Genomic DNA, 14184 nt, shown 5'->3' with positions numbered 1-14184 from the left:
CTGATGGAGAATGCCGCGGCGTCCCGAGAACCGCTCTTGTTATATTTGCACGATATCTGGTATAGCTTCCTCGAGCCGACCCGAAAGAAGAGCTAGCTTGATGACGCCGGGCACCGAGCACCTACATTAGACAACAACCCAGAGTGGCAGGATTCAAAATCTCAGTATAGAACTGACGCTGACGGAATGGGGCCTTGGGCGGTAGGTGGTGTATCCTTGCTACGCGCTCCCAGCTCTAGACAACGTCGTGGGGATGAACTGGTGTTATATCGTTTAGAAACATTGCAGAAGTGTGCCATTGGCAAGAAGACCCACACCTATAGAATAGCTATTTCCGTGCTATCGCTCTACTTCCCTGGGCATCGCCTTATGCATATATGCGTGTCATCTCGTGTACTACAGCGGGAAGACATCATTGATTCCGATTCCGAAACCATAGACAATTGCCAGGCATGCTACAGTTGTTTTTATTGATAGTCTGTCGGTGGCGGTATCTTCTACTGTCGAGTATGCAGCTTGGGTGAAGACGGCGATATGCATTGAATAAGGAGAGGCCGGCGGTATCGCGTTACGCGTCGCGGTGACGATGGATGCACGTGGTGGCTGTGACGGCCCATCAACAGAGGTTTGCATGAAGGCCTGCGAGATGCTTCCACACTTGGAATAGTCGAGCGTCTTGTCAGTGCCGAGCACCCGTTGATAAATAGAGCCAAATTGAAGATGCCGCCCATCGGCATTCACTATAATATATCTAGTCTCGTTCCCAGTGGTGTTCTGCAAGTAATATTTCCTTCGTCCAGTCAGGCTGGGAAATAGCCATCTACTATCTTTCCTGACCGTCATGGTGATGACGTACATTTTGGAGATCTACTCATTCAGACATCAGCTCAACATTATCCTTTACCATTTGGAATTCCTTGAAATTTTCCTCGAACACACATTCTTGTATCACTTTCTGTCGCCTGGTCGTCAAGCTGTCCTTGATCATGAATGGAAAGCCTACCGTACATACACATGCGACTATTTGCATTCTTGTTTCTTATTGCTCTTCTCTCCCAAGGACTGCGCACCTTATTTCGTTCTTTTTCCTCCGATGCACTTCAAAAATCGACTTCTTCTTACATTCAGTCCGACCTTAGTGACGATCGACCCCTTCACCTGGCAGAGCTTCTCGGTTCATCAGGGAGCGGGATGATACACCAATGACTTCCTTTATCCGCCTCGTCCTAGCGGCCGAACAAGTTCGGAGAAAAGGGGATTGGATTACCGTTGGGAACGAGATCCAGTACTTCTGGCGACGTGGGGTGCGTGTATTTATTCATCCATGTCACTGGATCTACGGAGGAGAATGGCTCATTGAGGATATCCCGGATCCAACACCATGGTTCGGGAATGATCCTATTCGATACGTTTTCGCCACTTGTATTGCAGAGCAAATGGCCGAAGTGTATAACTGGAGGTTAGACAGACTGAACGTCAGAAGAGATAGATGGGTAGGAAAGGTTTCAGGCCAATGGAACCCCAGATTACCCCCCCTCGGCGTGAGCGTGCCCCGAGATGGTGTGCAAATGTCGGACCATCTCCCAAACGTCGTATCGTCGATGAGTATCGCAAAGCCCCTCATATTCGATGGCCAGAGGATGAATATTCGGAGATTTTTTCAAAACGGAACTTCATCGCCAAGACGGGATTTTTGGAATTCGCGTGGTGAGTAGCCCAAATATTTTTCTATATGGCCCTAATCATCACTCATATTTTTACTTGTGAAAGGAAACGATATACACAAGCGTAGGTTCAGTTGAAGAGCTGTTCTAGTCCTCTGTGCATTTCACTACCCTTGCCGCAATTTCGTGCTTGAAGCTAATGCACTCAACTGGGAACAAGGGAGTCCCTTCTCTCAAATTAGACATTCCATTGAATATACACTTGCAGCGTCGTCACGGCCCGGACCAGACTTGGCTTCGAGTTTCATAAATGGGGACCAGCCCGACGCTGTGAGGTTCAGTGACAGAAAGCTTATCTTTCTTACTAATGCCAGAGATAACGTTCTCGTTTACGGTCGGGCCGAAATTGTCTTTCCTTCCGGTAGTAACAGGTACTCCACGTCCTTTGCAGAGTTATCTCTTTTACAAACGTACCACGGATCTGAAATCTTCTTACGGTGCGTCCGATAATTACGCTGAAACGCGTTCAAAGGCAAGAACGCTGAATGAGTATGGTATACAAATTCAGAGTCGCAATCGTAAGGAATATTCAAATATTTGACTCTTACCCCTGTGCTCAGCCTGATAAGTCTGCTGGTCTCGATAATGATGGACAAACGTCTATCAAATAAACAGATTCACGACTCACCATGCCTTTAAAGGACTTTGTCCGCACCTTGTCGTTCATCTTTAGGCATTGATACGTTATCAGACGCACATGGAGACATTCCAAACTACTTTTTACGTTTCCGTACAACCCGCCGTCGAACAATGTCGTGTTGTTCTCCAAAAGGGTGATCTACAGGAAATCTATAGAGACCTCTCCAGACAACTTTTCGCTATACGCAACGAGCAAACTACCTTCATCATTCACGGTGGTGCTGTATTCGTTGGCTCGCTACAATCTAGGCAGTGCACAGAAGATATCGATTACATCTCACGCCACCTGGCGGGTGTCTCTGACAATAATGATTGTTTTCACCCCAAGGAGAGGCACGGTAACGACCTCTTCGGACAAGTACAATGGGTGATGGACCGAATCGGTTTAGATCGATCATTCCTTCAACACTGGATGAACTGCGATGGAGAACATCTAATACCCAATCACAGGGTCAGTAAGCCCTGCAACCTGCAGCATATTTGTATATTCACGCCCAGTCCAGAATCATCGACATCGCTTGCATCGCTAGCGAACAGCAGAATATAATCATATACCAAGACAGGGGCTTAAAGATTCTAGCAGTGGCTTGGCCATGGGCGTTTGCGAACAAAGTGGATCGATACCGGAAACACGACCCTCTGGACCTGGTCTCGCTGCTGTGGGCGCTCAATATGAAGACAGCTTCTCTGACGAAGAGGATAGCAACAGTGACGACAGTGACGACTAGAGTATATGAATGATCTGCGGTGGTAATTTGCTTATGGGTTCAACTGAAAGAAAGGCTATGTCCAAGTAAACTCGACTACTATTACATATAAGCCTTTTTTCTTGTTCTTCACGTCTATTTTTTACGCCGTCTTGACCTCAACTGCCTGAATCTATGCAAACAGATCCCGGTTAACCTCATCTTTGGCTTCCATATGCACCCAATGACCTGCATCGTAGACATGGGCAGTCGTATCCTTGCAAAATTTGCCTTTTGTGCCCGGCAGGTTCATCCTCACAAAGCAGATAGACATTCGAAGCTTCGCCAAGGAGAACGGATTTGGTTAGTTTCACGATCTTGGGGGATTTGCTTCAAGAACAAGCACAGAGGACCAAAGTAGAACTCTAGTTCACTCACCTTTGGAGTCGTCTGCCATGATGCTAGTGCGTACGCATTTATTGTAACAGCGCGACCCGCGACGGATGAGGAACGTGATAGGGCTACTTCTGAAGTTGGGGAGCGGATGCGCGCACAACAAGGTGAAGTGCCCTCTGATGCAGCGATACTTGGATTCCCTTGGTGATACGTAAATGACATGAATTATGCAATACTTTTCTTTCGACAGAACCTCAGGGTATAGTGACTAATTTCTTCACAAGACGCCCTGGCTATCTCCTCGGGTACCCAAATAGAATCACCAGTTATTGTCATGACGCGCAGACATCTGAGACTTTTTCATAGAATTTCAAACATACCTTCCGCTCTTTAGAAGGGTTCCTGAGCTTCTGGACCAAAAAAAAAGCGGCGCCAAGGTCTCCTTGCAGTGAACGTGATTATAGTACTTTTTAATCGGCACTAAGCATTACCGTTGGGAATCAAATAGAATTGAACCAGACCGTTTAGGCTCGAGATGCGTTGACTCTAGGCGACAAAGCCGATCAAACCGCTCAATATCTCGTGTCAAGTGAACGAGGGAGTGGAGAAGAATGGGTCTTTTTTTCTGATCACTGTCCCTGATAAAGTGAACGAACCTGTAGAGACGCTGAGATGGCGCCGCACCGATCTTATAGCACCCGTTTCTTTTCTTCCTGAGTGCCAAGAATCATTGTAAAGTACCGTTTTAGTAACTCTACATAATTTACAAATGTCGTGTATTTTACTAGCCGGCAGAATCATTCTCTTAGTACGATATTAAATTAAATTTTCTGTGGCGTCACAATGATAATGTTAATGCTTGAAATCCCCCTGAGGTAAGAGAAAAGGTGGGAAAGGGTCTGCAGCCAATAGGTCTGCAAGACCGATGTAAAGTGCACCAAATCCGGGGATGACACCGACAATCCCTCCTGCCTTTGCAAAACTATAGGATCGAGGACGTGAGCACATACAAAGACATAGACGAGAGGAAGGTACATACGCTGAACGTCCTGTGAACTCGGCTATAGCGAGCAGGAGGAAGGTTACAACAAGGGCTGCCAATACGGTAATCAAAGCCACAGTTTTCCGGAGCGCGACAATCCTACGTGGACCTTAGCAATAGGTACTAGCATAGTTACTCGGAGGAAACATACAAGAACATGACGGTGATGATGGCCCATACGATGAGGTAGATATCGAGGGCATCGCCAAGCATGTTTTCCTCACCATTATATGCAGAGGCAATGCCAGTTCCAGGAAGCAGGACGGCTGCATATGACAGCCAGAAGGTTCCATAGATACAGAACACTACAGGGTAGTTAAGTGGGTTACAAGGCACCGAAAAGGCGAGGGACCGCACAAACCTGATCCCGTGAACGTGCTCCTGCGACAAAATTCGATAATTCCACCGGTAAACTGGGATACGCCGCCAACGAATAAAGCCATGCCGACTACAGCGTTGGGGATGGTGATTCCGCTGGCCTGGGCGTTGTATAGAGAAAGGACGATACATGTAGAACCGAAGGAGAAGAGACCCCTGGAGATTGATTTTAGAAATTAGCCCGACGTCGAACGCTACAATGATAAACTTACAGAACGGAGCCATTAGCAGGAGGCGGGGCGGCGACGGGTGGAGAAGGATGATTGGCGTTGGCGAAGTGACCTTGAATCGAGAGATGGGTGATATCTTCGGTGATGCCCAATTCGAGCTTATCGACGTCAGTGGACGACATTCGATAGTGGTGTAAGCTTATAGTGTAGTAGTAGTCGGCAAGGGAGAAAAGCAATTAGAGTTCTTTTTCTCGATGTGCAGTCTTTTATAGACAGGCTAGATGCTAACTAGGGGCACTGGCACTTTTTTTGCACTTTCCGCATTCCGTCAATAGAGCTTGTCAAAAATGGAGTTGGTGCGGGGAAATGTCGAATTCGAAATTCCCCACAGATTGATGGAGATCTAAAGCCCGTGGGGATTGTGCTATCAGGAAGAATATATCCAGAGAAACGCAAGCCCATGTTAAATCAAGACACGTTTGACCAGCCTGGTCCAGTAGTGGTGTGGGTGCCAATTGCACTTACCAGTGACCATTGAGACGATGTACGAATACAGTTTGGAGTGAGCTAAAGAGGCAGGGAAGGTGAGAAGGAGTCTTTTTGATTGATGCCAAGCTCATTTGGGCTGCAGCACGGGATCGAAGGGCGCCGGGCCGAATCTCTGAACGGCACCCCGGTCTTCATCTACCCTAGCTGACATTCGATATTGCAGAGGACCATCTCCGCCAAGTGGCTTTAGTCCGACAAGCGAGCAACCGGCGCTGCGGCCCTGCCCAGGATGAGCGAATGCGACATGTGAGCAGCAAAAAGAGTGGTTCAGGCAAGCCGGGGGGTCGAAGAATAAATGTGGGGATAGACAAGCGAGGTTCCAGCGATGATAAAGTACGTTGACATCCGCCATCCAAACAACATGGCAGCGTTCTAGGAGTCGACATCATGAGTGAGGCAGATGCTTCGGGTTCTGAAGAGTGGGTGGAAAGAGTCACGATCATGGAAGGAAAATGGCGACGCTTTCGGACGCAACATGATGGCTGGATACCAAGACCTATACTACAGAGCGTTGGAATTGATCTGTACGCCATCCTTTGATGAACGTGATAGGGCTGTTCAAAGTGAAGCTCGAGAGCAGCAAAGTAAAAATTGGATGGCGAAACGATACTTGAATTCCATTGGTGGTATGCATCACTCTGTGGATTCTGTATGAGTTACAAGATATATTTTATTTTATCTGGTGCTTCATGATGTCCTTGTATCTGTTCTGAGTCTTTCGATTAGCTTCTCGACTAGAATGGAACTTAGGCAACAAGGAAAAAGGCTTGAAGTCTGTAGCCTGCAGCTCAACTTGCACGAGAGATATTCCAACCAAGTAGTTGAACGAGCATATGAATGATGCCGCGTCGCTCTTGCAGGTCAGCGGAACCGCTAATCTGATGTTTTCCCACGCCACTCTCATATTTCGGTCCGACCATTCCGAACATACTGGCTTTGTCGTGAACGTTTGAACCTTGATGCGAGTCTTTCTGTCCTCCATAGGGGTTATTTAGCATCGTCGATGTCTTAGAGCTCTACGATGCGGTAAAACTGCCAATTGGGGACTCAAAGGGCTTGGAATCCGTTTAGAACGGCCATTCTTCGAGACTTCGACATAGTGACACACCGGCGCGGATTGCTCGGCTTCGCGTTGGACCATCTTGTGGGAATTACTGCCTGCTCAGCCCTAAGTCTTCATCCTGGTGCACTGGTAGATCTCGCTAGCCACCGTTCAATCGGGAAAAATCGAATTGCCTGCACAGAATGATAAAGGATCCATGCATCATTGGCACATGGGAAGCCTGAACATTGTCCTTTCTCATGTCAGTGGGACTTGATTTGTCGATTATACAAATTACTAGTGTTTTGATATCGCCACGCCGCACGATTCAAGGCTGACTGCAGAGGTCTAGGCAACACACCCACTGGCGGGACGGATTCTAGTAGATTAGAAGACTGAAGGAAAATACACAAAACGCAGTTCCAGCGATGATTAAGCATTTCGACTGGCGCCATCTGAGCGTCTCAATAAGGCAATTTCTCTGAGGAGGGTCCTGAGAGTGGAGAGTGGATGGAGGGAAAATGGTGACGTTGCTGGATGAGATTGGTCGCCAATAATATTAATAAGTCCCTTACTACATTGCGTTTGAACTGATTCGTGTGCCAGCCCTGGCACCTGGACGAGGAACCTGGAACATGATAGGGCTACTGGGAGCAGATGTGCCCACGCAGCAACGTGCAGTGTCTTCTGGTGTTATCATGCAGCGGTAATTGGATTCCCATGATGGTACGTAGTATTCAGGGGATGATATATGCTGAGTTATGCAATACCTTTTTCGGGTGGAACAGTGGTAACTAATTCTCTTCCCTCTAAACACTGGCCAACTCCTTGGGCGCTCGCATAGAATCAGGTGGGCCATTCCAGTTATTGTCACGACAAGCATATCTGCGACTCTTATTTGTAGAATTTCAAAAATACTTTTCGCTCCGACCCTGAAGTTTCTTCTCTTTCTTTCGACCGGCCTCCTTTGGATGGGTTCCTGAGATTGCACCAGCCTTTGGACCAAAGAAAAAGCGGCGCCAAGAAACCCAGGGTCGTAGGCCTAGCTCTGCCTAGTTGCAGTGAATGTAGCACCTTTCAATGACCACTACATATGTACCACCTTTGGGGATCAAATTAGACTCGAACCGGATTATTTTACACTTGACGTCTAGGGATGAGACAAGTAGCGATCCATTGTGTATTAGCACTGGGCAATAAGATCGATTCAACCATATTTATAATCTATTTCACATCGAGTAGTGTTCATAGTCTTATAAAGATGCAATAGCAAGACGTTGAGCTTATAGCATCCTCGCTTTCCGGAGTGAGAATCGTTGTCAATCGTCAAACCGTTGTCAGTAGTATATAATTTACAAGTATCGTGAATGCGTCATTTATAGGGAAGTTACAGAATCATTATCATTGTTACGATGTCAAAATTTAACGAGCTGTAATGCTTTATCCATGACCCTAATGCTTGAAAACGCCCTGAGGCAAGAGGAAAGGTGGGAAGGGGTCCGCAGCGAGTAGCTCCCCAAGACCAACATACCAAGCACCAAAGCCTGTGACGACACCGACAATACCTCCCGCCTGTGCAACACTATAGGATCGAGGACGTGAGCACATACGATGATATAGATGAGAGAAGGATACATACGCTGAACTTCCAGTAAACTGGGCTATAGAGAGCAGGGTGAAGGTTGCAATAAGGATACTTAACAACAGAACCAAAGCCACGGTTTTTCGGAGCGCAACAATCCTAGATTGACCTTAGCAATTAGTATACTAACGCAGAAGAAACGTACCAGAACATGAAGCTGATGATGGTCCAAATGACGAGGTAGATACCGAGGGCATCGCCAAGCATGTCGGCGTTGCCGTCATATGCAGCCGAAATGCCAGTTCCGGGAAGCAGGACGGCTGCATACGACAGCCAGAAATTTCCATAGATGCAGAAAACTACAGGATAGGTTGAGAAGGTTAAAGACACGGAAAAGGCGTGAGAGTGCACGAACCTGATCCGGTGAACGTGCTCCTGCGACAAAATTCGACAATCCCACCGGTAAACTGGGATACACCGCCAACGAATAGAGCCATGCCGACTACTACGTTGGGTACGGTGACTCCGCTGGCCCGAGCATTGTATAAAGACAGGGTAATACACGAAGCACCGAAGGAGAAGAGACCCCTGAAAAATTATCTTTCAAATTAACTCGACAAACGCGATAACGATAAACTTACAAAGCAGCGCCATTAGACGGAGGCGGCAGGGCAGCTGTGGGTGGAGGCGGCGGGTTGGCGTTAGTGAAGCGGCCTCGTACCGAGCGATAGGTGATATCCTCACTGACGCCCGACTCGAGCTTTTCGATGTCAGTGGACGACATTTGATAGCAGGTTATAGTAGTGGTGGGCGAGGGAACCAACTGGCATTCTTTCGCTCGCTGTCTCGTCTTTTATAGATGTGTTCACATACCACATGTAGTCACTATCCCACTATGGGCCTCTCTGCCGATTCCATCAATTGATCTTACGATCGAATTGAAAAATGGAACGAGAGTTCGTCAAAAATAGGCTTGGATGCGGGGAAATGTCAAATTCGAAATTCCCCACAGGATCTTCGGATCTGGAGCCTTCAGAGTGCGTACTGTCAGGGAGAACATATCCGGAGGAACCCAAGCCCAAGTAACGGATAGATCTAGGGACCATCAGTCCTTAGTAAAAGCCACCCAACAAAGTAACTTGTTCAGGATCGTGACAGCAAATCACGTTCACGAGTCACTGAAAGACGGCCTCCCGGAGTTCCGCTACTTAGTAGTTCAGGCCTTTGGATTCACCCTCGGGCCTTGGATTTCTAGAGTGCTGGTTGGCGTCAGAAGACAAACCTTTTACCCCACATTCCTCTACTCCGTAATCTGATTTGTGGGGTTAGAAGTTCAATCAGGATCGCGCAGTCCTTTACTGGTACATCTACTAGATGTCTAGCTCGTAAATTATCTGAACACCATGTTAGCCGTCGAGAATATTAATCAATGCGAGCACAGTGTGGCCTATTCCGAAAGACTCAGAAACAACGACTGAAGAGGTATCAACATATAAGAGAATGGTGAAAACCTGACGACAAACGCTTGAGAGTTTGGAGGGACCGCGTGGATTATGAATTATCTTTTTTGAATGTTTGTGATAGTATTGCACTTCCAGACCTTCAAAGACGTCGATTGCGATCAGCGGCGAGGACACTACTTGGTTAGGCAATTTTGTTGAACATGAAGTCTCTGTACTGTAACGGAGTGTATTAGAGGTGAAAACGACATAGAGTTCAGGCACTGTTCCTACCCTGTATCGCCACAACACCAGGCTCGGGCATACGCACCTGTACGAATATGTTGACCAGCGCCAGAGGTCCCGATCGAGACTGTCAAAGAGTGCCTACAAACTTTCCCACCTCCCTTTCTGGCTACCAAAAAGTTGAAAATACTGTAGCTTATAGGAGGAGAGGTGGGTCCCACTGAGGCTAAGACGAAAGCCAGTCACTCGAAGTTTCGACGGAGAATAGTAGAGTACACCGGTGTGGAATCTCGGAAGACCTTAAAAGTAGGGGTCAATTGAAAAGTGGAAAAGAAGTGGTTAAGTCTTCAGCGTGGGCAACCGATAACCGTCGTATGTGCGAAAGCTCGCAGACTAGAACCTATCGTCCCCCTTCCAATCCGCCGAACGTTTCAAATTCAAACTTTACCGTCATTTAATCACCACGGCATTAGTAGAGTGCATATGTGTCACTGGTGAGGAAGTTCAACGACGATATGAAAAAAAGGATGTAAACCACTACTTACTGTGTGGGAATTAACCTACACCCGAAATGTTCGATTTTCTTATTCCTTGATGGCGCCACCGGTATCCACAGCGTCTGCAATTGTACCAGGGTGATATAAATGGAAGACGTCTGATTCTCAATTTATGTCTTCAATACGTCTTCATAGACTCGGCAGTTGCCGCCTGCATCTGTTCCTACCTCGAACCAGTCTGCCTAGCGGGGCGGCATTGCTATTCTTGCTATCCAACGACGACATCCCTCATACGGCAGATCGGTCCCAGTATATCGACCACCTATACAACGATACAACGATACAACGATACAACGATACAACGAAGGAGCTGTCATCCAGCATGAACACTGTTCCCTGAAAAGATAACAGTTGAATTCACACTGCGACGCACGGTTGATGTCAACTTGGTAAACGTTGTGTTGCACATTGAGGCTCCCTAACCTGGTGTTTCAATTTGGGTAGACTTTCAGGAATCTGAAAATAGAGACGCTGCTTACTTCCTTCCTTCCTTCCTTTGGATGTCAGGGATTATATTCATTCAATACAAGCAGTATATCACAAAACACACCGGAATACAAATATCGATTTAGCACAGTCGGATCTTCCCAACCGTGGGATCATGGTCACTGGTCCGACTGTCATAAGATGACCAGTTATTAACCTGGCTGCGGTCAGATGAAGAAGTTCAATCGAGACAGTGCCGTTACTCACATGCATATGTTCCGCCTCCACGCCGCGTTTTACGATAGCACTAGAAATAAAGATATGATCAAGCTGCTGCATGTTCTGATTGTAAACATAAGTGTATTGCTCAACGTCAGCTATTCCAGCTACTTCGTCGATATCTTATAGAACCTCCTGGAGGGATTTGAACACCGAACGAGTCTGGACGTATTCATTGAAGTCTCCTGCAATCACGATATTGGCAGAGTTGTCGATATCGAGAATGGCCTTAATGAAGGACTAGAAAGATCATTTTATAGACAGTTCGTTCCCAGAGAGAAGACACTCACTAAAGTAACCCCAACTTGACTTGTCCGCTGTTCGATAGGGGAGTTCACTGGTGGTCGGGGATCCCCTTGTGTAGAAGTGCTCCCACCCTTGGATGACAAGTGAACATTAATGGTGTACATTTTTGCGCCCGAGCTTGTCGCCCATTCCGCAACAAGAGGCTTTCGAGAATCCTTCCAGGCATCGTTCGTGGGGTCTATACGACCGGGATTCAAGCTTCCGTACAATCAGAAATGGAAAATCATCAGCGTCGGCCATTACATACTTCAAGGTAGGGAAGCCGACCGAGTCCGCACAAACCTCCAGGCTCTCCAGTGAGGTTCCTACAGGTATTCCCGAAACGAGTTTAAGTTTGTCGGCATTGTACCTAAATAATATCATTAAATTTGGTCATAGACAGTGAAATGACGTTAGACCTACAGATAAGCTTGCCGAATGTTTCCTCCCGGCTGTCCGCCATCCTGCCCATCTTCGGGGTTGATGTCGACGAATTCATAAGTCAGCCCACTCTCATCAGCAATAGCAGAAGCTAAGGTTGAGAGGGTTAGATTAGCATCGACGACACCATCATCGTCAGCTCCACTGTTATTTTGGATTTCTTGGAGTCATAATGTCGGGTATCAGAAGGTAGTCGGAGATTTGCTTTGCGACAGCAGGCAGATGGTCAGAGGTCGGTGCCATATTCTCGACCTAAAGGTGAGTTGGAGCAGCTGCCGAACGTACAGATTCCGCCGAATGTACGTTATAATCACCAAAGGTAATGATACATGAATCTGTTTCTGACAAAATCGACGACGGAGGTACGTCGTAATCTCGTGTAGCAATGACGGTTGGAGCAGTAAGAGGAAGAACATAGTAGAATCCATATCTAGATTCAAGTAAGCTGACTGATCAGATGCAAATGGGCAACATACTGGTACGTCACTACACCTACGATGTCGCTCAACTGAACACCCACAGCAACGGATGAATTTTCAGTTCCATCAGTTGGCGATCCGATAATCACAACTTCGGGATTAGCATCTGGGATACCATCAGGACCTGGCAAGGGGATCAACGCCAGGATGGTAAATCATTTCCGGAAGAGCGCACCAAATGTGATGGTCAATCCCCCGCGTCCATTCAATCCAGTGACGTTCCAATTACCGTACACCCAGAATTCTCCGTAGCTATTTTCGAAATTGACAGAGACCGGGTTGTTGATCTGTACGAGTTGTCCGTCAAGACTCTGCCAAAAGTCCATCCCATACACATCAGGCTGGAGGGAAGGATTTGATATGGATAGGAGACTCTGATTGTTGGGAACTGAAAGCCACCCATCGGCACCGACATCCAATGACGATAAGTGCTGAGTTGGGGGAACCCGGTCTATTCTGATGACGATAGGGTCGACAGTGTCGTTGCTGGATAGGACCTTGATGCTGGAAGGCGAGCTGATTTCGGTCAAATAAAGGTAGTTGGATTCGGACCGATATTCAGCGACCTTTCCGCCAAGGGAGACGCTGTCTCCTACACTCACCTGCTTGACGGCCGCAGACCCATAGACGTAGATTCCATTGGGGACACGAGTATCGTTAACAGGATTCCCACTCAAGAAGAAACCATAAGATGTCTGCAAAAAAATCAGGATTATGTTCATGAGAGAGCCAGAAAGATTGACCTTGGCGGAGACCGCTCCTGTGATACCGCTCACCGTTTGGCCGACCAGGGATGAGCGATAGGTCGTTCTTCGAACGTCAGTTATAGAACGTTGGTGACACAGATGATGTCAAGGCTGCCAGAAAGAGGAGAAAAACGGAGAACATCTCGTAAATTGTCCTGTACTGGACAGATAACCATTCTTGCAGATAGCATAGCAATGCATGCAGTGTCTAGGCACAGAATGCTTGAGCATATGCGTCTACATTTTAGCACACATACTTCGAGCTGTGCCTCGTGATCCTGGCCGCATGAAAGAGAAAAATCTGACTGGTCGTAAGAGAACATAGAAATTGCAGGCATGTGGCAATTTCTGATTCTGGAAAGTCATGCCGATTCGGCGCCAACCTGGCAGAGACTATCAGCCTCGGATCACGATTGAAAAAGAGGGTGCGCGGCAGTAAATATCGTAAATATCACTGCGTTGAATTGTATTTAGGCAAGAAAAGGAAATGGCTAAGACTTCCAGCTAATTGCAAGTGATGCGAGAAAATGGTGGCACCATTCAACATCCACTATCTGGTCAAGTATTTCCCAGCCTGTGATATAAGAACAATTCGTTTACGCGCGCTAGAGATGTGCGACTCAACTGGTATATATCCTAAGTTGCTATGAAACAACCGGAGATCACAGTAACAGGACTTTGAGACTTCTGCGCTGTCTTTCGCGTTGGGTACATATGAATTTGTTCATATGTGACAACCATACCATACTTGACGCAAACCATCTCTTTCAGCTGCAAAGTCGTTGACTGCTGTTTTCAGCGCTCACGGTATCTTCCATGGCAGCAGGTGATGACTTACCTTTAAATCATTGTGCTTTCGAAGAATAGTACGCGTGTTTCCGGTAGCTTCGCTCTCAAGATCATCGCGGACAATCTGGTGAACATGTGGAATCGAAGGACCGTCAAAAGTGACAGTCGCCTCCCCTTGTCACTCCGCCACAGAAAATACCGCTGTAACATAATTGCGAGCAAGCAAACCTGAGAAAGCTCGTATAAATCAAGGAGGAATTGGCTTGGTTCTCTTTCACGACCAGGAAAT

At 47.1% G+C, this 14184-nt stretch overlaps 6 protein-coding genes across 6 annotated transcripts; 2 read left to right on the top strand and 4 right to left on the bottom strand.

The window, feature by feature from the left end:
- Positions 1-396: 396 nt before the first annotated feature.
- BT62DRAFT_1004685 (uncharacterized protein) lies at positions 397-858 on the bottom strand (the record flags this gene model as incomplete). The annotated part of the gene is made up of 1 exon (XM_043177062.1): positions 397-858. One exon carries the CDS (start codon positions 856-858, stop codon positions 397-399), a length of 462 nt encoding a protein of 153 aa, XP_043040609.1.
- A 144-nt stretch (positions 859-1002) lies between these two features.
- Positions 1003-2086, top strand: BT62DRAFT_61830 (uncharacterized protein). The gene is made up of 3 exons (XM_043181619.1): positions 1003-1004; positions 1061-1707; positions 1771-2086. The coding sequence occupies exons 2-3, from the start codon at positions 1203-1205 to the stop codon at positions 1800-1802; spliced, it is 537 nt and encodes a 178-aa protein (XP_043040608.1). The 5' UTR covers positions 1003-1004; positions 1061-1202; the 3' UTR covers positions 1803-2086.
- Positions 2087-4297: 2211 nt separating this feature from the next.
- Positions 4298-5217, bottom strand: BT62DRAFT_919081 (uncharacterized protein; the record flags this gene model as incomplete). Its single annotated transcript, XM_043184127.1, has 5 exons — positions 4298-4427; positions 4485-4586; positions 4639-4792; positions 4849-5021; positions 5078-5217. The coding sequence occupies 5 exons, from the start codon at positions 5215-5217 to the stop codon at positions 4298-4300; spliced, it is 699 nt and encodes a 232-aa protein (XP_043040607.1).
- A 2861-nt stretch (positions 5218-8078) lies between these two features.
- BT62DRAFT_919080 (uncharacterized protein) lies at positions 8079-8992 on the bottom strand (the record flags this gene model as incomplete). Its single annotated transcript, XM_043184126.1, has 5 exons — positions 8079-8208; positions 8266-8367; positions 8414-8567; positions 8624-8796; positions 8850-8992. The coding sequence occupies 5 exons, from the start codon at positions 8990-8992 to the stop codon at positions 8079-8081; spliced, it is 702 nt and encodes a 233-aa protein (XP_043040606.1).
- A 1495-nt stretch (positions 8993-10487) lies between these two features.
- On the top strand, positions 10488-10790 carry BT62DRAFT_1004680 (uncharacterized protein; the record flags this gene model as incomplete). The annotated part of the gene is made up of 2 exons (XM_043177061.1): positions 10488-10510; positions 10586-10790. 2 exons carry the CDS (start codon positions 10488-10490, stop codon positions 10788-10790), a joined length of 228 nt encoding a protein of 75 aa, XP_043040605.1.
- Positions 10791-11018: 228 nt separating this feature from the next.
- Positions 11019-13248, bottom strand: BT62DRAFT_980246 (uncharacterized protein; the record flags this gene model as incomplete). The annotated part of the gene is made up of 11 exons (XM_043189494.1): positions 11019-11093; positions 11144-11277; positions 11314-11395; positions 11446-11659; positions 11709-11810; positions 11864-12041; positions 12196-12311; positions 12358-12484; positions 12536-13055; positions 13104-13170; positions 13193-13248. 11 exons carry the CDS (start codon positions 13246-13248, stop codon positions 11019-11021), a joined length of 1671 nt encoding a protein of 556 aa, XP_043040604.1.
- Positions 13249-14184: the final 936 nt, after the last annotated feature.

This window comes from Guyanagaster necrorhizus (genome assembly GCF_019112545.1).
Source record: "Guyanagaster necrorhizus MCA 3950 unplaced genomic scaffold BT62scaffold_10, whole genome shotgun sequence".
Lineage (NCBI taxonomy): Eukaryota > Fungi > Basidiomycota > Agaricomycetes > Agaricales > Physalacriaceae > Guyanagaster > Guyanagaster necrorhizus.
The sequence above is the reverse complement of the archived record's forward strand: the minus strand, read 5'-3'. Positions and strand labels throughout refer to the sequence as shown.

Bases quoted from the DNA above. Each gene is read 5' to 3' on its own strand.
- BT62DRAFT_61830 (XM_043181619.1), top strand. From the start codon at position 1,203: ATGACTTCCTTTATCCGCCTCGTCCTAGCGGCCGAACAAGTTCGGAGA. The intron at 1,708-1,770 runs GTGAGTAGCCCA...TACTTGTGAAAG, and splicing joins GGATTTTTGGAATTCGCGTG to GAAACGATATACACAAGCGT.